The sequence below is a fragment of the Synchiropus splendidus genome, chromosome 11 (genome assembly GCF_027744825.2).
Source record: "Synchiropus splendidus isolate RoL2022-P1 chromosome 11, RoL_Sspl_1.0, whole genome shotgun sequence".
In the NCBI taxonomy this organism is placed as follows: Eukaryota; Metazoa; Chordata; class Actinopteri; order Syngnathiformes; family Callionymidae; genus Synchiropus; species Synchiropus splendidus.
In genome coordinates this window covers 5633190-5656382 of record NC_071344.1, presented here as the reverse complement: position 1 = coordinate 5656382, position 23193 = coordinate 5633190, and the positions used below count along the sequence as shown (strand labels likewise).

Genomic DNA, 23193 nt, shown 5'->3' with positions numbered 1-23193 from the left:
AAATTGTCGTGTATATATATATATATATATATATATATATATATATATATATATATATATATATATATATATATATATATATATATAAAGAAAACCTGAATAATCCATCGTTGACAAGCATAAAATGAAACCAATGATAGCAACTGTGAACACGTACCTTGATATGGATTACACCCTGAAGCGAGCCGCACGCAGTGCAGTCCATATATATATATATACTGGGCCACACCAGTGTACTTGGTACTTGGTACTTGGGCCACACCAGCGCTGATGGCCCATAGCATCATTTGTAAACATCAGTCATGAAGGTTAAAAAAAGAAACACTGGAATGTTTTAATGCTGCAGCAAGCAATGCTCATATATGTACATATATATATATATATATATATATATATATATATATATATATATATATATATATATATACACGACAATTTACAAATCTGATCCTAACAGCCTACATGTGTTTTGTTTTTCTTTACAATACATTTTCTTTTTTTTATTTTATTTTATTACATTTTATATATATATATATTGTGGTGCAAAAATGAGTTGCCATAGTAACATCCTTCATTCAATGAAATCGTCCTTGCCTGTCAAAAACAATGTTAACCACGGAAACATCTGTGCCCCTGGTATATATATATATATATATATATATATATATATATAGCAAGTTTCTGAGACATTTCACTGTGAAGTATTGCCTTGTCTACAGACTTTGAGGAAGCTACTGTGTTCAGCTCATTTCCCAAACAAAGTCGAAATACTTGTTTACAAACACCTCAATGTGCAGTCATCATGTTATCAACTGATCATAGAGGTCACGGAGTGTCTACCGACCCCATAGACTGACACGCACGTGCACACTGACACACTGACCTACTTTCCCGTCCTCAAGTCCGTCACCCTGCGCGGGGGAAGAACCGACACACCCGCGCTAATGACGAGGTTGTCAACATGGAAACGTGTGTGAGCGGCGGTATTGTCGGGGTGATTGCTGCAGATCAATGTTTTCCTGCTCTCACATGCGTCGCCTGCTCAGCACAGATCTCATTATAAAGCAGCTCCTTCTGTCCTGCGTCACCCTGCTTAGTGTCAGCAGCTCCACACTCTCCTCCTGCAGCCATGGATCCCAGTCCCCTCTGCTCCTTCTAACCTGCTTCAGCCGGGCGTCCATGTGAGTAGCTGCTGTGTGTTTTCTTCCAGATAAACTGATGCCTAGTTTGATGATGAAACTGTATTTTAACGCACGTTTTAGGAGTTGGTGTTTTAATAAACAAATCAATTTATTACATGAAATAATATATTCAAATTTCAAATGTTATAAAATGTAAAATGAAAGAAAGAAAACAGTCGATCAATCAAGAAGCTGACAGACTGAGGTCTCATGGACCATCTGTTGCTGCTGAGTGGATGAAGATGTAGGTTGTGGTTTATGAGTGGAGGGTGGTACACACAAATACAGTATATATAGACAAGAACAGGTCAGAGGAATGCATCGAGACAAGAGCGAATCTCAGGCGCAACTTTAAATCATACATAGGAAAGCATTGACTTCAAGGCATCATCACTCAGGTAAGCTGCTACCTTGACTCCTTTCACATACTTTCCCTTTAAAATACATTTTATTGTCGATGACCAATATGAGATTTTGTCTTTTGCTCAGGAGACTGTTTCACTTGTGTATAGTACAATGAACATATTGGAGGAAAACTACGCTTGGAGAATTTCAACGATGATTATCAGCAGTGAGGATTTTGAAAATGTTTCAGAGAATCCTTCGAATAGTGGAAGTTATCTCTTCAATGACATCAGACTTGAACATGTGTGCTGCCATTTCTGTGCGTCGTAGCGTTGAAGAAAGCAATGGTGTCTCAGCAGTGAAATCCCTTGTGCTGAATTCAGGCTGTCCTCCACTGCTCTGCCCTCTTCGTAGCAAACTGCAACCCCACCGAGGGAATAAACAGAAGAAAACGAATGAGCGCTCGCGTTTTAAATTGAGGTAGACACGAGGTTGAATGTTCTACCTCAGGAAGCACAGTTTTCAGATGAACAAATGAAGAAGCCCTGCTCTTGTTACCCATTTCAATTCCAACATCTAACTAGACCATGAAAGCAGTTGGATGTGACAGACTCTTTCCCATTTCCACCTTTCTTACTCCTTTACTTCAAGTGGCGACGTCTTGGCCACCAGGTTTGCACATAAATCTAGCGTCTAGTTTAGTTGACAGTTTATGATACAGTTTTTCATTAAACATTCTTACAGGTCTGGCGCGTCAAGCTGAAGGTACTTGGGCCACACCAGCGCTGACGGCCCATAGCATCATTTGTAAACATCAGTCATGAAGCTTAAAAAAAGAAACACTACAATGTTTTAATGCTGCAGCAAGCAATGCTCATATATGGACCAAAGGTTTAATACATTTGATTTCCTGATTCGTTGAAAACTGAGTAAACATCCCCATCAGGAAAAGAATAGTGTGCTCTGTCAGCAAAAAAATACATCATATTGATCACGCTTTGCTAATTTTTGATAAATTTAGTCGGTTGTATGGCATTGGATGCTCATCCTAGATAACCTCTCACACTTGCAGACAGATCCAAACTGGATGAGGGCAAGCCATTCTACACATGAGGAGGGAGGGACATCACACCAAGAGCTATCTTAACTAGAGTGTTTCTAAACTGGCATTGACCAACTGTCGGGTGCAACGTTTCAGTTAGCATTTTTTCTAAATGAGATATGTAATTTTACGTCTATTGAGTGTTTTATGATCATTCTTGTGAGGGCTGCATGTATTTTGATCAAGGAGAAATAAGATCGCATGTTTATACTCATACGAAACCAAGGAGACTAAGACGTGACCTCTGTCTTAGAATGAAGCGAGTACGGTCAAGTCTGAAGTCCGAGTCACATCCTGGGCACGAGGGTCGAGCGAAGAGGCAGAGGTGTGCACTGAGCCCACCTGAGGACTGGGGGAACCTCCCTCACCACATCGTCCTGCAAATCTTCCAGCACCTTTCACTCATCGACCGGGCCAGAGCCTCGTCCGTGTGCCGGCGCTGGAACGACATCTTCCACACGCCTGACCTGTGGAGGAGGTTCGAGTTTGAGCTGAACCGTCCGGCCACCTCCTACCTGCGCTCCACACACCCCGACCTCATTCAGCAGATCATCAAGAAGCACGCCCAGCACCTGCAGTACGTGAGTTTTAAGGTAGGAGCCGCCTCGCCTTCTCTCACCTTCACTGGCCTCCTTTGTTTGCACAATACGGCCGTCCATAATCCAAACCACCTGCTGCTGCATGACGCACCACTCAGCTGCCGTGAATGAGCTTAGCACGTGTGCCCTGCGTCGGCTCTCACACGCTGTATTTGTGCGTGTTCATCCGACACTCTTACCTAAATCACACTGAATCACATCAGGTGGACAGCTGCACTGAATCTGCAGAGGCGGCCTGTGACATTCTCTCCCAGCTGGTCAACTGCACCATCAAGACCCTCGGGCTCATCTCCACAGCCAGACCGAGCTTCATGGATGTCTCCCATGTAGGAAACACACACACACACACACACACACACACACACACACACACACACACACACACACACACACACACAAAAGACAAAAGCAAGGGATGCTGCAACACTGAATCATACGCTTGAATATATAAAAAAAAAAGATTAATTGTTTAGTTATTATAAATTTAATGTATTAATGCAATGGAAAAAACTACTCATTACTCATTTTATTTAATGAAATTTCATTTTGTCTGTTTTCTACATGTAGAATATATTATGAAATATATTCAAAGTAAAATACAGTAAAATGGAAAAATGTTGAGGTTATTGCAGTAAAGCAAAAAAAAAGAAGTAGATCGAAAAACCTGTATAAGTGTGAAGAGGCAGCTTGTTGGAAGTCTATACTCTCTGAGTGCTATTCTAGTTTTACTGTGTAAATTAATGTTCAATCCAATGAAGTTTGACACGACATACTTGAAGATTTGCCGCTAAATATGGAGAGGGCAAAGGTTCAACATGGCTCCCTCCTTAACTTCAGAGGATGTCACTACAAGTGCCCTTCACTTGTGTAACTGCTGTTTTGACAACTGCGTTACATCACTCTCTGATCCCAGGCCCACTTTGTATCTGCGCTGACGGTGGTGTTTGTCAACTCCAAGTCACTGTCCTCCATCAAGATCGACGACACACCGGTGGACGATCCCTCTCTGAAGGTTCTGGTGGCCAACAACAGTGACACGCTGAAGCTGCTGAAGATGAGCAGCTGTCCGCACGTGTCCCCGGCAGGTCGGTCATTGTCGAATGTTGAACAGGTTTGCCAAGCAGAACTCAGATGGATGATTAAATGTTTCTCCTCAGGGATTCTGTGTGTTGCAGATCACTGCCACGGGCTGAGGGAGCTGGCGTTGAACTACCACCTTCTGAGTGACGAGCTCCTTCTGGCTCTCTCCTCTGAGAAACATGTTCACTTGGAGCACCTGCGCATCGATGTTGTGAGTGAGAACCCGGGTCAGACCCACTTCCACACCATCAAGAGGACCAGCTGGGAGGCTCTGGTCCGACACTCCCCCAAGGTCAACATCGTGATGTACTTCTTTCTCTACGAAGAGGAGTTTGAGCCCTTCTTTCGTGAGGAGACCCCCGTCACTCACCTGTACTTTGGCAGAGCGGTCAGTAAAGAGATGTTGGGACGAATAGGACTCAACTGCCCTCGGCTGGTGGAGCTGGTGGTCTGTGCCAACGGGCTGCAGCCGCTGGACGAGGAGCTGATCCGTATAGCCGAGCGCTGCAAAAGCTTGACGGCCATTGGCCTGGGTGAGTGCGAAGTGACCTGCACCGGTTTCGTGGAGTTTGTGAAGAGGTGCGAGGGCCGGCTGACGCAGCTGTCCATCATGGAGGAGGTGCTGATCCCAGACAGCAGCTACAACATGGAGCAGATCCACAATGAGGTGTCAAAGCACCTGGGCCGCATGTGGTTCCCCGACATGATGCCCACATGGTAGTGGAGCTAGCACAGAACACACCTCTGTACACAGCTACCTTCAAACATGCTGTTTTGATGTATATTGAAAAATAAGATGATGTGCTTTTGTCAGAACCTTTTATGATTCACAACGTTCTGTGATCGAAACATTTGTGTCCTTGTTTATTTATTGATGAATTGTTTGTAAGGACTATTAAACTCAATGTCTGAGGAATGTTTCTTAACTGTAAGAATTTGTTTTTGCCTTTCAACAAGACAAGTCAGCTCAAACGTCCCTTTGCTCCGGTTTTAATGAGAAAGCAGCTGCTGTACTCCAGGTGTCTTTCTGGTGATGGAGGCCGCCATGATTCCTCCTGGCCAAGTTCACCCTCTGAGCACAACAGTGGTACGGGAGTGAAATACATATGGGCCACTGATGAACTGATGAAATTAGATTATGACAATGAGATTAAGGCGGAGGAGGTCACATGACTGATGATGAACATTAAGAGGTCTGCCAAAACAATGAGGAGCCAGATGAATTAGATAATAAAAAACCAAACAAACTATAACAACATAAAATCCTGGGAGCTCTAATAACAGCATGTCAGAATGAAATCCATTTTTTCTAATGAATAGATTGACTTTTTACATCGACTGTGTGAGCAGTGACTTGACCTGTGCCTGTCATCCATCCATTCATCCATCCATCGTCGCCCGCTTATGCGTTGCAGGGTCGCGGGGGCAGCAGCTTCAGGAGGTCACGCCAAACGCCCTTCTCCCGAGCGACATCCACCAGCTCCGACTGGGGGATCCTGAGACGCTCCCAGGCCAGCGTAGAGATATAATCCCTCCACCTGGTCCTGGGTCGACCCCTCGGTCTCCTCCCAGCTGGACTTGTCTGGAACACCTCCAAAGGGAGGCGTCCAGAGGGCATCCTGATGAGATGCCCGAACCATCTCAGCAGACTCCTCTCAATGTGGAGAGGCAGCGGCTCTACTCCGAGCCTCTACCGAGTGACAGAACGTCTCACCCTATCTCTAAGCGAGACGCCTGCCACCCTTCGGAGAAAACCCATTTCAGCCGCTTGTATCCGGGACCTCACACTCTCGGTCACGACCCAAAGGTGAGGGTCAGCAACCCCTCTAAAACCATCAGCAAGCGAGCAACAGCGCGCTGTAGCTGCTCTGTGTTTTGTAGACCTGCATGACAAATCATTGTCTGACAAATAATTATTTATATTTTTAGGCTATCTTATAAATGCCATCGAAAATAAAATATTCAACGGACTGAGGTAATGAAGTTAATGGTCAACAATGGCTAGGAAGGTGATCCAAATCGTCTGTATGCCTTCATTTCAACCAGGGTCGCGATCAAAACATAAACGTCCCGTATGGCCTTCCTGCGGTTCTCCTTAGTGAGCACTAGAGGGCAGCAGTAATCTAAGCGCGGCGCTTATATAAGCGGTGGTGCAGCTGTATAATGAAGTATGCCAATGATAACTCAGCCCTTTTGCTGGAGGATTCTGCAAGTGCACACTGAATTTCCACTATAAAGACGGCAGACATGACAGAAAAGAGGAAGCCTTTTTTTTTACTCTTTGAACAGACCAAATGCTCATTGAAATACGCACAGAGGACCAGCCTCGAGTGCATTCATTTCAGAGGGAGGAACATACATGCATTTGAGTAGTTTTGCTTTCAGAGCGCACTTGATCAATGAGCAGTCAACGCTATCATGTCGGTTCAGAGGTGACAGAGGGGTGCACATGCTGTCCCGTCAAGCAGCTCCTCGCTGACTAGTTCCAGTGAAACCATGCATATCACCATGCAGCCTGTGAGTCTGCTACGCAGGTGTCTGATTATCAGTGAATACATTCAGTGAGAAGTCATCGGTGGGCGACCGAGGATCCGCAAAGATCTCTGGAGTAGAAGGCTCCGGGAGTCTGACCTCCCCTCCACCTCGGAAACTCCTCCACTCCTTCATCCACTGCTCTCTGACTGTGGGGTCCAGACGGTCCAGGTGCCTGGCCTGGACCAGAGGGGAGGGGCTGAGAGAGTTCCTGAGCACGTGAAACAAGTACCTGGGGGAGAGAGCGTGGTGCTGAGAAAGTAGGCCAGAGAGAGAGAGAGAAAAAAAACAGACGTCCCTTTGATGTAAATCAGAGCGTTCCCTCTAAATATCAGCACTTTGTGGAGCATCAGGAACCGCGGAGAGTCCCTGACATTCCTGACCTTTAAAACAACTAAAGAACAAATCAGGCTCAAAGCAAATAAATCCAGCTCTAGATCACTGTCTTTTTTTAACAAAGTGTTTAAAAAAATAGTCCGACTTTACACTACTGATCCCACAGGTTCTGTAATTGGTGTGTTCACCTGCATAATTGTCGCATACGTCTTTTGTCACGTCACTATTCCTTGTTTCTCTGCTCATCGTAGATGTTCTGTTCTTCTGCTTGTACCTTGCCATAACAAACAGGATATGTGAACTGCATATACCTGGGGAACAGAGCGACCACCGTTGTGAGGAAGCTGATGAGGTAGAATAACGGGTCGGCCAACAGGTACTGCATGATCCAGTGCGGGTTGCTCGGCGGGTTGCAGGTGACACAGAGGCTGCTGTAGAGCACAGTCACAGCGAAGTACAGCGCCACACTGCCGAGCATGATCAGCCAGTGGATCACAGTCTGCAAGAGACATTATACCTGACACTACTTCATGGACTAATAGCGGTGATCACACATTGATCACTCACCCAGGATTTGATCTCGATCGACAAATGCAGCAGAATGATGAATAAAGAGATTGTGTTCAGCAGAGTTCCGAAGGTGAACACGTCAATGTCAGAGTCCTGGTACACCTGAGAGAGAAAAGGTTCTGGGTGAGACGCCAGGAGTGTTATAACCTCACCTGTGGGGGCCACTCAGTCAGTTCCAGTCATCACTTGGATGTTTTTAGAAAACTCGAAAAGCACTCGGTAAGTGCAAACCGCCGTCATCTAAATCTCAATTGCCTGACCAGGAATCAAACCTGGGTCACAGTGTGAGAGCGCTGTATCCTAACCCCTCGACCAGCAGGTACCGTGGAGACCTTCAAAGTGTCTATGCCACATGAAGTGAATGCTTGAATCGATCGCTTAAAAATAAGCTGGATCACTCCCAAAATGGATCCCTGTCCTATTTCATACATTTCAACAAATCAAATCCAATCCATACATATCCATCCATAATCTTTCAAGCTATTTTGAACACAGACAAACCAATTGAAAACATAGCCTCCCTGCTGGAGGTATAGATGGTACTATTCTTACCAGGTATGGGATGAAGAAACAGACCAGACTCTGGTAAAATGCGTCGAGCATTGACGCCCAAAATGTTGAAAATCTGTACACCTGGAACGAAAACGCACACTCAATGATGAGCTGAATTCACGTGAGCTAGTGAGCCGACGGACCCCTTCTCCCTGCCCGGTCCGGTACAGCTCCGGGACTCCCAGCAGCATCGGTGCGGAAACGTCTTGGTCCATGATGCCAAACATGATGGGTGGTGCGGAGGTGAAGAAGAGGTTGAAGAAAATCAACATCCAGTAGTCGATCAGCGAAGCAGCGGAGAAGCCGCAGAAGAACTGGTACCAGAACAGCAGGTTGACGTAAGCCTGAGAGAGACAGCCTTGTCATGCAGGGCCTGACGCACTCAGCAGGTTGGAGACGAACAGCCACCAACCACATTCTTGTAGAAAAAGTAAATGATCATGTTGGAGAGTCGAGTGTAGCACCAGTGTCCGTGAAGCAGGAGAAGCTTCTGAAGGTTTTTGAAGCGAGGTATGGCGAAATCACTGGCCATGACCGCCTGGAGGAGACAACAGGAAACTTCAGGAATCAAAAGTTTGAGTCAACATGACCCTCAGCTTGTACCTGCATCCCCTCCTGGCCACTTATTCCGATTCCTACATCGGCTGCCTGGATCATGTTGACGTCATTCGCCCCGTCGCCTGTGAATATCAGTTAACCCCTTCAGCTCCCGCTTAGGAAAGTACATGAAAAGGGTCTCAGACTTCATAAAAGTACAAGATACTTTTAAGTTCTTGTTCTTGAAGTGAGCATGTTGAAACATTGTGTGAGTCAGCATTAAACACGCCCTGTCATGGTGTCATTTTGTGCTACTGCCAAGCCAACGACCTGCTAAGGAGGGTGTGGCTATCATTGTGCACACAGCTACTGTCATTCTACCAACTACGTGAGAGTGGCATCTGTAACAATAAGGGATATTCAACAAGGACACACATTGATGTGTTGGCTCACGGCGTGTACCAACATGTGTTGTCGTCATAGAAATGCATATCTGTCCGGCCTGCTCTTTGCTCTCCCCTGGAACTAGTTCCATCACCCTCCAACAATGACTTGTCTAGAAGCAAAGAAGAATGAAGAATAAAATCAATTCCTTTGGGCTCAGTTATGTCTTCTGCAGGAGGCTATCTATGTTTTGTTTGAGGATAGATCTGAACTGCACGTCTTCTTCAGGTGCCCAACCTCTACTCTTGGCTTCATTTGCTTTGAGTCATGTTTGAAGCGTTGCTACAACTTCACTTCTGGATTTTTCATACGTACCAATAGCTAGAGTCATGACCTGCAGTTTCTCCCTCATGACCTTCACCACTTGGCTCTTCTGCAATGGCGTGACACGACAGCAGAGGACGGAGCGGCAGCGGCGGGCCAAGTCCACGAAGCGCTCTCGCAGGTCCGGCCCCAGCACCATGGTCAGGGTGCGGCCGTCGATGACCAGAGAGGTGTCTTGGGTGGTATCCACGTTACGAGGGTCACTGGCGTATCTCCTCATCTCCTCCAGGGTGCAGTTCAGAATGGAAGTGCATGATAGCTGGAGGAAACAGAGTGCATCTCACCACCTTTACATCTGAGCCACTACACAGCAAATACCAGTGGAGAAATATATTATGAGGAGGGCGATTTGAGCTTCAGTATTATCACGGCGAGTATTTGACACTGCATTTTTCTATCCCTCCACATTGCACACAATCTAGTTAAGACTGAAGAATAAAGACTCACGACTTGAGTAAGGCCATCTGAGATCCCTCAACTGCTTCTTCCATATAAAGAGGAGTCGTACTTTGGCCTTACTGATGAACTGATGTTTTCAGTGGACAGATAAGGATTTTTTTTTTGAGTCATGCTGTGCTGGTGATTTGCCAAACAGTTTTTTTTTTTCAGTAGTATGTATTATGTCTTTATTTTGATATGGGAATACACTGTAAATACTGTTTAGATGGTTTTTTTTTTTATTTGTTCTTAGTAGTATATATTATAAAATCTTGATTTTTATTTTTATCATGCATGTTTGTTTGAGTAATATTCAATGTTACCCACTCCTCTCTGTTTCTTCTTTTATTTTGAGTAGGAGTTGTGGTTGTAACAAAAAGCAATTTACCTCTGGATAAATAAAGTGTTTCTGATTCAGATTTTGAGGTGTATCGTGTTTAAACAGGCAACAGTCAAGTCTACTAAGACAAAAAGAAAGATCTATTTAGAGTACATTTTATTATTTTCCTCCGCACTTTGAAAGGGATCTGTCAAGCATAAACTCATTTGGGAAGCATTTAAAATGAGGGGTTAGAGGAGGTAGAGGGGCCCGAGGGAACCACGATCATCGTATGTGTTCATGGCTCTCGAGTAATTACAAGACTCTGCTCCCATCGCGGCGGAAACACAAAACTTTAGCCAAAAGGAACAACAACATGACAAGAAGTGGGTCACATGCTGTTGTTTTTTTCACACCATTGCTGGTAGAATTTCATTATGTGTGTTGGAATCTGTGGGAGTGGATCTCTCTCGTGGTCCTTGTGCGGCTGATATAAAAATAAATCATTGCCAAAATGTCTCCACTCCGGATCATATGAGAAGGGAGATTTCCTCGGAGGGTTTGGATATTAGACTGTTAATTAGATATGAAGACATTAGTGATGTTATTGGGGCCAGCGAACTCCATTCATCATCAGTGACTGCTCCCGTCGAAGTCGCAGAGCTGCACTTTTGTTCCAGAAAGAATCCAGCTGGTCATTTAGATAGGATGACTGTGGTTCTGGGGTCTCAGGTGTTGAGTGACCTCTGCAAACTTTCAGACTTCTGGCTCAGCTTAAACAAAGCTGGTCAGACAACAATAGAGAAATAAACATTTTGAGGTTGAGTGTGTCGTTGCCGCGTAACTCAACACTCAGTTTAATAGAAAATGTTGTCTGATGCTGATTTAATCCACAGGCTGAATTGTTTCTCTGCAAGAGAAAATAATGCCAGCATTGTTTTGGAGAGAAAGCCGGGCAAATCAGGTTCAATCTGAAGCCTTGTTTTGCTGTTGCACTGCATTTTGGTACTTGCTTTCTACAGTCCTCCATCGCTGGTAAACATGATGAAATTGACATGATGGTGACACGACGCCATAGTTGAAGTGAGGAGCAGGTGATGGTAAGATGTTCACCTTGTCTTTGCAGCTCATATTAATGACCAGGTCCTGATCGTGCAACAGTCTGCAGGCGTAGCCAATGTTGACCGCCGTCTCCGGTTTGTCGCCAGTCAGCACCCAGACCTGGATCCCTGCCTCTCGCAGAGCTAGGATGGTTTCTGGGACGTCCTCCTGCAGACGGTCTTCAATGCCAGTTGCCCCTTGCAAACACAATAAAATCATGTTGGCATTAAAAATCTTTTAAGAAAATACAAAGCATTAGCACAATGCGTCTTTTCAATTTGAAATTGTAAATACTGAAATTGTCCCAGAAAAAAACTTAAACAACAATGTTGATGTCAGAGACAGGTGAAAGTGGGGCGAGAATGATGACTGGTTAAACACCCCTGTCTGAAGCAGGGTTATTCGACTTTGGTCCAAATACTGAGACAACCCCATCATACTCCACCAGAAAGTTGAAGTTAGAATATTTATATACAGTAGTTGATGACACTATTTTTACTGGTCCCCTCTCCCTGACCTTTACAGGCCAGTTATTTATACTGGCCTGTAAAGGTCAGGAAGACCAGACAGCGGTTTTGGGGACAAGGCTTCACCCTCCCTCTCAGCAGAAAACTATAGTTCCCAAGTCTACCTTGAGACATCCTCTCTTAAGAATGTTGTGAGTCTGTGTCCTGTCAGCTGGACATCCCTGGCTCACCTCACACCTCAACTGGCTCCTCTTAATGTAGAGAAGAAGTGGATCTCCTTGAGGGTCTCTAGGGAGACTCCAAAGATCTTATGGCACAAAATCATCTTGACGAATGAAACTGTCTCTGGTAGGGATGAGCGATAACTTATCGTACACGATATACCAGCAAACACAATCTCCACGATGACAATGCATCTCACGATAAATCCGATGCAGCGACGCACTCGCATGAACATGATGAGCGTACTCTTCTGCGTCCCCATTAGGGTTCACAGATCGCAGACACATTCTCACAGGCAGCGCTAATGCTACACCCCGGCATCAGTAAGGGACCATCATAAACTTCTAAAGTGGTCAAAGTATTAGTGGAATCTTCAATAACGCAATGAAAAACAACTATTTTAGGAGGGAGAATTGTGAAAAGGGTTTTCATCACACAAGACAACGGACTGACAGTTTGCCTAACGATTTCGAGAATATAACTAAATGATTATTTATTCACATTATTTCAAATATTTCTTCAATAGCATCAAGTCAACTGTTCAGAGACATGAGATACAGCAGACAGACGGCTCAATTTAACTCCTAAATAAAGCTGGCAGAGCAGTCTGTGAGACACCGCCAGCTTCTACCAGAGACATGAAACATTGAATTTCTCATCTCTACACTTAGTTAACTCTTATATTGAACATAAAGAAATAATGATGTTGGAGACAAACTCCACTAATGAGTTTCATCATGAAACAGTTTCAGGAGAGACTGTAGTGTCCAACACATGGAATAGAATGAAAATGGATTCATCACGATAACTTTTGTGGTCCATATCGCCCATTCCTAGAATCTGGTCTAACCAATGTAGGTTGCCAAGGCATATGAAATAAAGAATATATTGTAGCACAATTGTACCTAATAAGGTGAGCTGTGTCTCCATCTTAACTGCTGACTCCATCATGAATTCCTCTCTGCCCTCGATGGCAGCCCGAGCCTTCTCCCTCTCCGACGTCCAGATTTCAAACTCCTGCTCACTGATGACCTGAAAGAAGCAAAAGAACAAGAAGGAAAACTCTGGTAGCACCAAATGTTAGTCTGCATATTTACTCTTTTGGTGAAGCAAAGCGTCCGGAGACCCTCCTTGGCGTAGCAGTCGAGATGCCGCTGAGTTGCTGCGATCATGTCTTTCTGATCTGAAATGTTTCATTTCAAAAGAGTGACTTTGAGCTCAAGTGTCTTCAGAGAACTTTCCCATACCTGCGTTTGGTTTACGTAGAAGTTCCATGATAGAAGAGTCTGCCCCTTTAGTGTACAACACATACTCTCTGGTGATGGGGTGTCGCACAAGGACAGACATCCGCTTCCTGTTGGAGTCAAAGGTCAGCGTGTCCATCACCTCAAATACCAGGTTGCTCCCAGACGGGAGCTTCACTGTCACACTGTCTGGGGTGCGGGCCAGGAGAGTGAAGCCATATGCTTTGGCTGCGAACACTAATGCAGCCTCGTCTGGACTCTCGGCCTCATAGCGGCTCTCGCTCAGCGTCCCTGCTGACACGTCAGATTGAGGTGGCGCATGGAGCGAACATGTTTGGACCCCGTCTGTGACTCTCATGTCTCCAGATCTTTCTGGTTTTACAGGAGGGGGAAACTGGTCGTCCTCTAATGCAGAGCTGTCTGATAAAGTGCGGTCGCGCTTTTGCTTCACAGAGAAGACTGGAGACAGAGAGCTGGCCTTTTTCATCAGCCAGGAAATATTTGTCAGGGAGGAGCTGGATTGAAAGGAGCAGCGCTGATTCTTCACCTGAAATGAGTCATACAAAGTGTATACAATAAGTGTTGATTCATTCAAGTAAACATTTAACTATTTAATCACAAAATTTGTTCAGCTATTTCTACACTATATCATAGTGTCATCAACTACTGTATATAGATATTCTAACTACCGTATTCTGCAATTTTAGCCACACCCACTAACTTTAGGAAGGAAAATAAATCTTGTTCATACATAAGACGCACTGGACTATAAGCCGCAGGTGCAGTGGTGCTGTCTGCGCTGTGGACAGGTCTGAGGTGCACCGTCTTAAAACGCTTTTCAGGACTAGTTTTGAAAACGGGGTCCAGCATTGAGAGTGAGGGAATAGTGGAAACAAGCCGCATAATATGGAGCGTCTTGATTTTGAGCTGAACGCACTTTGTCTCGAGAACGCGTCTCACATCTTTTATTCACATTAAAGCCCTCAAAATGCATTGTTTTCGACCCAGTGCCCAATGATCTGACACCACTGCCGGTCTCAGCGGATGCTTCTCGATTCCAGACCTCCAGGAGATCGACTCTGTTGATGGGGCCGTGAAAACAGCACATTTTGAGTGTTTTAACAGTAAATAAAAAGCCTCTGATTGCATTGATTTCATTGCCTCTGATTGAATCTGATTTCCGCCTGTAAACATCCATATATTAGCAGCTCTGTTGCATAAGCTGCAGTGCTCAGACTGTGAGAAAAAAGTAGCATCTTATAGTCCGCAAATTATGGTATATCATCCGTAAACATCATTGTCGATGAAGACTCCACGTTGGCTTAATAAATGTCAAAACAACTTAATATTTATTTAGTGACTATATGTTATGATGGCACTGCTACGTCTGAGGCCATGGTTCTCAACCGGAAAAGGGTGGATTGCTCTCTCCGGGTAACGAATGAGTGCCTGCCTAAAGTGGAGTAGTTTAAGTATCTTGGGGTCTTGTTCTCGAGTGGGGGGGATAAGGGAGTTGGAGACTGGTCAGCGAATCAGCGCAGCAGGGGCGGTATTGCAGTCGCTCTACCGCACTGTTGTGTGAGAGCTGAGCCAAAAGGCAAAGCTCTCTATTTACAGAGTAATCTTCATCCCAACCCTCACTTATGGTCATGACTGAAAGAAGTTGGAGCTGGTGGATGTTGCCTGGGTGAAGGGTGTTTGCCGCGGCCTTGTGACGCTGCTGCCTCCGCGACCCGGCAACACACAAGCAGATGAGGATGGATGGATGGTTTTACAACACAGTTGAAGCTTGCTCACACCTTTTGGAGTTTAACAAACACAAAATTAAGGAGACATGATGGAGCAAATGTGGCTTCTGTCAGAGCCAATTTAAGTGCAAACTCAAAGGGAATAGCCTTCCATCTGTCAGGACCCCGAGCAGCACAGCGAGAGCAGAATTAATAAACGTAACCCCAGATGTGTCTGCGAGGGTGCCCTTTACTTCGGCAGATAATTGGGCTAATTTAGTGGCGACTTGGGATCTTTGCCAACTGGGTTTTTAACAGCAGCAATTAAGCACTGACCACTCAGGAAAGTTTGCCAAACCATTAGTGCCTTCAAAACTTCCCTCACACTAAGAAGCTTAAAGAACAAATCGGAGGATATTTCCCATCAGACGTCTCTTTAAATCGTCGCTTTTATCGTTTCATGAGTTCTAACACATTTTCCATCACCTCAGACTTGTGTCGTACAGAGAGACAGCACGAGGAGCGCTCACCCTCTGTCTGTGTGCTGTTGCCATGGAAACCATGACTGTGTTGCAAATGGCGAGACCTAGAAAGAAGTCAAGGTACGGATCCATCTTTCTGCTGCTGCTGCAGCTCTCTGCTCTGCTGGTCCTCTCAAGCAGCTGCCTGTCTGGAATCACCTCACTCTCCTGTCAATAAAACAAAGACACAGCACTCGGTGTCAGTCCACGCTCCCTGGGGGTCGGCGTGTTGATTCCACCTCAGGTCGTCGCGTGTAGACTTGTTTTATTTGTCTGTCGTCCAGGACTAAAATTAGCAACAGCCACTGTAAATCCCAACTAATTTATAGTGCACATGTACAGTCGGTGCGCTGTCAGTGCTGCGTGCCAAATGGAGGCCAGTAGGACCATATGTCATGTGACGCAGAGCCAAAACACATTCGCTCATTTCTGGCCTCTTAGGGCTCAAGACCATCTGCAGCCTGGACTGGGACCAGGAGACCTTTGACATGAGGTTGACTAAACTAATGGAAGCTTGACGTGTGCATTCAGATGTATATGATGATGTAACCTGCCTCTGGAACATCACGCTTGTTCTGATACCTGGAAGTAGCAAAGCGTGACCAGTAGAATTGGAGGGACCGACCACACCTCACTTGAGTTTGAGCCGTTTCACTCAAGGTGGCAGGAAACTCAAAGTTCCAAAGTGCCGGCGCCTTTCCTCTACCCCACGTTTTTGGTTCAGGAATTTATGTCCTATTGCCCTATAAATCCTATTGCTATTTGTGCAGCATTCCAGAAATTGTTTGTGTTTATTTACAGATAATATTTTTATTTATTTGACAAAAAGAGGCTTCACAGTGAGGGAAGCTTGATTTCATGAACGATTTCTTGTAACCAAATGAGACTATGCTCACATTTAGCATCCCAAATAATAAGCAGTGGCAATTTGAATGAGTTATGAACTCTATTCAAACCATATTCTCACAATGCTTATGCGTCCTGTTCGTCTTAAAACAGGGTGACTTGGCATAATAGTGGAAACAAAACTGAGATCTTATCTTCACAGTGATGGTTGTGCTCCTACCAGTGGACTACTGAAGGCCACGCCACTGAGGTTCCCAGGACGCTGGCTCCTGCGCTGCCCGCCATGATACTCCGCCCCTTCCTGAATGCTCTCCTCAATATTTACAGACAATCTCGGCATTGAACGTTGACTCTGAAAGATGACGTCATCTTGAGACAATGACTCATCAAGGACTGCAAGGCGAATGGCTGCAAATTGAAAACAAAAGAAACACAATTAGGTGCTTTATGAAACTGTTAAAATGAAATGTCTATTCAATATTGCTCTCTCAAATGTTGAACTTCTCAAGCATATTGTAGGTATTTCTTAACTATGGCATAAATACACAGTGCAAGTATACAGTGGCTTCAACTGTGTCACTTGAGTGCTTTTAAAGGAAACAGTGCTGTTATAGAGTATGTTCTCCTCTGGATACGCAGGTCAAATAGTATAAAGCAAATTGGGGTAAAGTCTATATTTTTTACACTTGTATTTTTTATTATACATTATTGTATTTCATTTACATATATGTATTTCATGACAATCTTGATCATTAATACCTGAAGGTACTATTTTACAAGGTATTTTAAAATTGTTTTTAACATCCATCCATCGATCTATTTTGTGCCTATGCTCCGCCTTCTTGAGGGCCGCATGAATGCAGGCAGGGCGCAGCATTTGGCCCCTGGGCCGTACCTTTGCTCTAAACTGTCACCATCCTGACCATGGAATCTATTAAACGCTTCATAAATGACACTTGAACTCCATAGTTTTTCTAGATACCGTTCTCTTTGTGTGAAAATTCTGTTCCCATGACGGAGCAGCGGCGGAAGACCATCTTGTTCTCAGTCAGAGTGCCGGTCTTGTCCGAGAAGATGTATTCAATCTGTCCCAGGTCTTCAGTGATGTTGAGAGCCTTGCACTGGACCAGGCTGCCTGTGGCCTCATCGTAGAGATCGACGTCGCTAGCGATGAAGAAGATCTGGCCCACCTTTACCAACTCAATGGAAATATAGAGGGAGATGGGAATCAGGATCTGTGGGAGGACAGGGAAATCGAATCAGGAGGAATGACGACAAACCACATCAGTCTTAATAGAAGATGACACATTGTAATTGTTTCAGTTTCAGAGTGAGTGGTCCACCTGCAGGAGGATGATCATGGTGAAAAACATGTAGAAAGCGGAGAGAGTGGGGCTGTCCAGGTGGCCGCCGCTGTCGGGGACCAGGTAAGGGGCCACGCCAGGCAACGACCGAAGCCACAAGAAGTGACCTGCATGAGTAAGGACAGAAGGATTCATCACAGCGACTGTCGCACGAGGAGGCAGGCTATTTTTAGCGCCCTGTCTCTTTCCCCTCTTCCATGTGGAAATGTACTCAAACAGGGGGGGCAGAAAAGGGGGGATGGTGGAAATTAAAATGCCACACTCGTAGGCTGCAGATCCGTATAGTGATTTTTATTGTGAAGTTATGCAATTCATCACTGACCCACTGCTCCGATGAGACACATGGCGAGGAGGAGAATGACGCAGAAGATGACGTCCCGGTTTAGCTTCCGCTCTAATTTGCTTCGCTTGTATCTGGGCCCATTGTTGTTGAGCATGGACTTGGTTTCATGGCCTGAAAATTGACATGAAAAGGTGGAGACTCACTGAGCTGAATGAGAAACAGCTGCTGGCAGCGTATAGCAAACAGAGTAAATCACACTAGCATGTTTTTTGTTTTGACTGTGGTGCATTTGTTTCTGTCTAAGTCTGTTTTAACATCTTATCTTTACCGTAAAAGATAAAAAAGAGGTAGCTTAAATGTGACACTCAAAACGATCCGTTTCTAGTCAAGAATAATGGCAGCAGCAATAGTAAAGACTCCAGGAGATAGTAAGTCACAGTCACATGAATAAAGTATATAAAATCTGGTTAAAGATCCAAGATGTAAATGAATACACATTACTTACCGGCATAAACCACAAAACCAATTGCATAATCGGTGTTTCGGACTGTGCAACCTCTGAGCAGGAGACTCTCTATCCCAGCGCCTGTCCGGACTTTATCAGGTTTCTCTCTGAAGGAAAGTAACATTACAACTATCTTTATTTCAGATCAGGTTAGGCGTGTATTAATGCTAAAAGTTTCCCCATTTGCAATTCTCCAGGGCAAAACTGGACGGCACAACAGGAAAAGCAGTGCACCGAGATCGATGGCAGTCTGTCTCAATGGTTCCTCTGGTGTTAATGGAGAGTGCAAGTGCTTTGTAATTTGGTTAAATGTTTGGGTAATATCATACCTGTAGTCGATACTCACACATAACACTTGAAATAGTTTAGATTGCTGCTCGGTCTTTCACACACCACCACACCGTTGAAGGTTTCAGGCTCAAAATGTGGATCCTGCAAAGTAGGATGGATTATTCCAACGTCGAGTATGAGGAAGGCACCGGAGGTTAAAATACAGGAAGTTCAAGGCTCAAAGCAGAGTCACACCTGTGGTGCTAGTGTTGGCAGAGAGAGTTGGCAAAGATGCCAATAGCAACAACGTGACCAAGCACTGAACAATAAAAATAATTGCTAATGTTTTGTTTCTCCCATAATTAAGAAGTGTTACTTATTACTCTGATCCTAGTTGATAAAATTGTTTTATTTCAGTTTCAGAGAGGGCAACACAACAGCAAAACCAACATGTGATGGGATCTTCAATAATAATAATAAGATTTTTTTTTTAATTAAAACCATGCTAAATAAATTCTCAATTGCTGGAAGTCATTTGATGTGTTATTCTTTTGATCTGACTTTGTTTTTGTTTAGTTCAGAGGAAATTTTAAAACTACATCTATTTAATACGAACACACTCCCAATAACCAGAAATAAATATCAGTAGCTTTAATGTTAACTGTAAAGAAGTCATTCTCTAGAAAGAGAACCGGACAGTTACCAACCAGGAATGTTTGCAAATGCCAGCAAGGTACCATCCATGCAGAGTACTATAAAAGTACTCCATTCCAATTTGTGGAGTTTGAGGCTTTTACAAATGTGTGTGTCTTTCATTTTTTGTGAAATATGACATGATCCTAGTCCTGTGATTCAAACAGCTGCAGCGTCAACAGTGAGTCAGTTCTTGCACGAATCTTACCGAGACACAGAGTTCAGGCACCACCTTCCTCTGCTTTAAGTTTGTCTCTCCGTCCAGGTTGGCCGTTTCTATGTGACAGATCCCATGTGGGTCTGAGGTGCTCAGGAGCAGGAGGTCGGCACAGACAACCTCATTACAGTCCACTTTCACAAAGTCTCCCACTCGCACGTCCTTCCACTGCCGCGCCAAGAAGCGCCTCTCTACCCTGGAATCCACAATGACAACGGTTAGTGTTTCAGTATGGAATTGAATTGAATATTAATATTAATAGCTTCAACAATAAAGGAAGACACATACAAATATGCTTGTAAGGAGGATGGGCGAGTAATCTAATCTAATCTAATCTAATCTCTGGGGTGGGGGGGGTTGTTTCCCGCACTCCTTGGAAGTCATTTTTCCCGTCATGTGTCGTAACCACTGACAAGTATGTTGAGCAGGTATGCTGCTGTGCATGTAGGACCTGATGGGGTGGCATCCACCCCACCTGCCCTGAACAAAGCCAAGGAGGAGGAGCAGGTCTAATATTAGAGTGGAGCTCATTTCAAACTTGGACAGCAAACATCCTGTCGTTCCAGAAGGGGTTTGGTAAAGGCTCTGAAGTTAGCGTCATTCCATTCATTCAGTTTCCACACACTGAATGATTTAAAAATAGAACCAGGATGAACCATTAATCTGTTGGAACTGATCGGTTGCTTGAGGGAGTCTGTCATGAGTGTTACTGGACCGGAGCGTAGTTATTTATAAACAAAGGGAAAAATAAACAATAGCTTCAAAATTTATCAGTATTTACTAAAGCTGTTCTACAATACTGACACTCTTATCTTGTCTTAAGCTTGTGATGTAGGCGGACAGATAAACTTTGAAACCAAATGTATGTTTGCATTTTTAAATTATGATGCATTTATTAATAGACATCACAAATGAGAGAGATATACAGATACAGATACAGATTCCTTTGTTGTATTATTTCATACATATATTTTTAATGGTTTGCAAGTCTCACAAACACACAGCAAACTTTGAATCCTGATGAAATATTAGTCAATATATTAGGATTAATATTTGTATATGATTGAGTTGGACAGAGTTCGCACGAAGGATGGGATTTAAACAATGTCTGAATGAAGAAAAAGAAATAGCTGGCCGACATGATAAGATGCAAAATATAACCAGACACCCCTCCAAAAATAAAACTTTGATCAATTTTAACTCATTTACTCTGAAAACTGAGGCAAAAAAGTAAATGACAACCTGACAGAGCAGTGTGAAAAACGTCCCTCAGACTGGTGATGTTTGTTGATACAGTTACTCTTCACCAACAAATATTCAGCTGCTCAGTTGTTGTTGTTCGGCAGAAGTTGCTCACCGACTCATGGTGATATCTCCGACCCACGAGGTTTAACACGCACATTACACTCTTTGATAAGAGCAGTGGCTCCACAGCTGTGCTGAGTCACTTACCTGCTGTAGAGGGAGCAGGGCGTGTAGTTGAGCCTCCTGTCGGACTGGTACCTCCTGAGGTCTTCCCAGCCGTCCTTCAGGGCAGTCAAGGCCAGCATGACCAGGATGGGGATCAGCGCCACCTCAGGCTGGAAGGCGTTCACCTCAGGAACGAAGTTCAGAATGGCTAGCGCCACAAAATAGAAGTTGGCAGTGCGGTGGAACTGCTCAAAAAGGTTTTGAGGGATGAAGAGCAGCGGGGAGTATTTGGTGGTCTGGATGGCGTTGCCAGCAAAGAAGCGGTTGGGTTGTTTGGCCCTCCCCAGCCCTTCGTAGGGAAGATTTGAGACCAAGTGGCGTAGTTCTCTCTCCCGAGCCCGCTGAGCTCTCAGGGCCTCCCTGATCAGGGCCGCCGGGCTCCTCCATGTCATGGCTGCCTCCGAGCTCACCAACACAACTCACCTGCCATCCTCTTCTAAAGATTCAGCTGGTCCTTGAGCAGGTGTGTGTCCTATTGCTAATACACACAGGAGACAGCACACCTCATTCTCTGCTGACTCCGCCTGCTACATTGACTGGTGTGTTTGCATTCCATTTCCCGTCCACGGCTCTCAATTAAAACCTCTGCAATGACCAAATTGCACTAATGTTTTTATGTCTTTAACCCAGTATTTGTTGAGCAAAAATGCTTCTCACTTCTTAACATATTTTTGAAAATTTCTTCATTTTAGAAGATTATTATGGACAAAGAAATGAACAACACACTCTCCTTCTGTCTCATTTGGTTTGTCTCACGTGTGACACAGTTAACGGCGAGCTTTGGACAAAAGATCAACTCATGCGACGACAGTTTACACAGCAGCTCGAAGAGGACAGCTACACCCTGAATGAGCAGCATGTATCACCAGCGACGTAACACACCTGTGTGAATGAGTGTTATGAAGACTCGTCGTCCCTCCCAAACGGTAATACAAATCACAAATATAAAAGTGACTCATTTTGTTGCATGTTTTCGTCCCTAGGATTTTTTTTACAGACTAGCTGATATTCTTTTTCTGAGTCTGAGACAGACCTTCATGTAATAGCCACCAGGTATATTATGCTGCAGGAGCAGGATGGTTTCTGAAGCTGAAGCTGTCATCGAACTGGATTCATTCTTATGAGATGAGAATTCGCTTTACATGAACGTACGTATGTGGAATTGGTTTGGAGCGTAGAGAGGAGAAAACCAGCACCACCATGTAACAGTTCGGAGGAAAGAGAAGTGATAGAAAGGTTGACAAATTTTCAACAAGGAGCAGGCTGGGTACTGGGCTGGGAACTGGTGACACCGTCCAAAACCACAAGCACTGGATGAGGATCGAAATGCTAGAACATGAAACATCACCAGACAAATAAAACACATTCTTTGTTGTGTTGGTTGTAATTGCTTTGCTTCTATGTTTTGTTTCGGAGCAGAAACTGGAGCCACAAGGAAGTAGATTTGTCACTTTGGACAATAAGTGTTGCCAGTGTTTGGAAAATCGCCAGATGTAGCGCCAAGTTGGCAATGCGGTTTTAATGATTTAGTTGGATTTAAAAAAAGACGTTGAAAACTCACCCCTAAAACGGTGTGCACTATAAACCTAAGAGCCATGTGACCAACTATTTTGACGATGTTCAGGTTTCACGATTGCGTCATACTCGGAGCAGGAATGCACACTGGAACGATGCATTGTTATTTAGAAAAATAAGACCAAAACAAAAGACACAGCAATAATATTTACATGTTGTCACTGGCCATGTCACTAGCCATGTTCATTGATGGGAAAGTTGGGACAAATAAAGATATTATTATTACGTTAAATAATACATCAATGAATTATTGACTTGTATTGACTGTTTTTAATGGCTAACCCAAACACACTACGAATCCCAGAATGCATTGTAGTTAAACCTTGTGG

General features: G+C 44.3%; 2 protein-coding genes across 3 annotated transcripts; one reads left to right on the top strand and one right to left on the bottom strand.

Moving 5' to 3' along the window:
• Positions 1-931: 931 nt before the first annotated feature.
• Positions 932-5223, top strand: fbxl3l (F-box and leucine-rich repeat protein 3, like). 2 transcript variants are annotated; one of them, XM_053879234.1, is made up of 5 exons: positions 932-1181; positions 2882-3221; positions 3431-3553; positions 4141-4312; positions 4385-5223. In XM_053879234.1, exons 1-5 carry the CDS (start codon positions 1012-1014, stop codon positions 5026-5028), a joined length of 1449 nt encoding a protein of 482 aa, XP_053735209.1. In that variant the 5' UTR covers positions 932-1011; the 3' UTR covers positions 5029-5223. The 2 variants fall into 2 exon arrangements, with proteins under 2 accessions (XP_053735209.1, XP_053735210.1); XM_053879235.1 differs by lacking the exon at positions 932-1181 and adding an exon at positions 1194-1579.
• Positions 5224-6733: 1510 nt separating this feature from the next.
• On the bottom strand, positions 6734-21681 carry atp10b (ATPase phospholipid transporting 10B). The gene is made up of 21 exons (XM_053880047.1): positions 21272-21681; positions 19811-20015; positions 18986-19071; positions 18640-18746; positions 18174-18305; positions 17831-17958; positions 17470-17722; positions 16708-16895; positions 15651-15809; positions 13397-13940; positions 13247-13332; positions 13055-13181; positions 11473-11657; positions 9594-9861; positions 8901-8977; positions 8710-8835; positions 8441-8641; positions 8298-8378; positions 7743-7847; positions 7487-7674; positions 6734-7071 (listed from the first exon to the last, which is right to left on the bottom strand). The coding sequence occupies exons 1-21, from the start codon at positions 21679-21681 to the stop codon at positions 6834-6836; spliced, it is 3894 nt and encodes a 1297-aa protein (XP_053736022.1). The 3' UTR covers positions 6734-6833.
• Positions 21682-23193: the final 1512 nt, after the last annotated feature.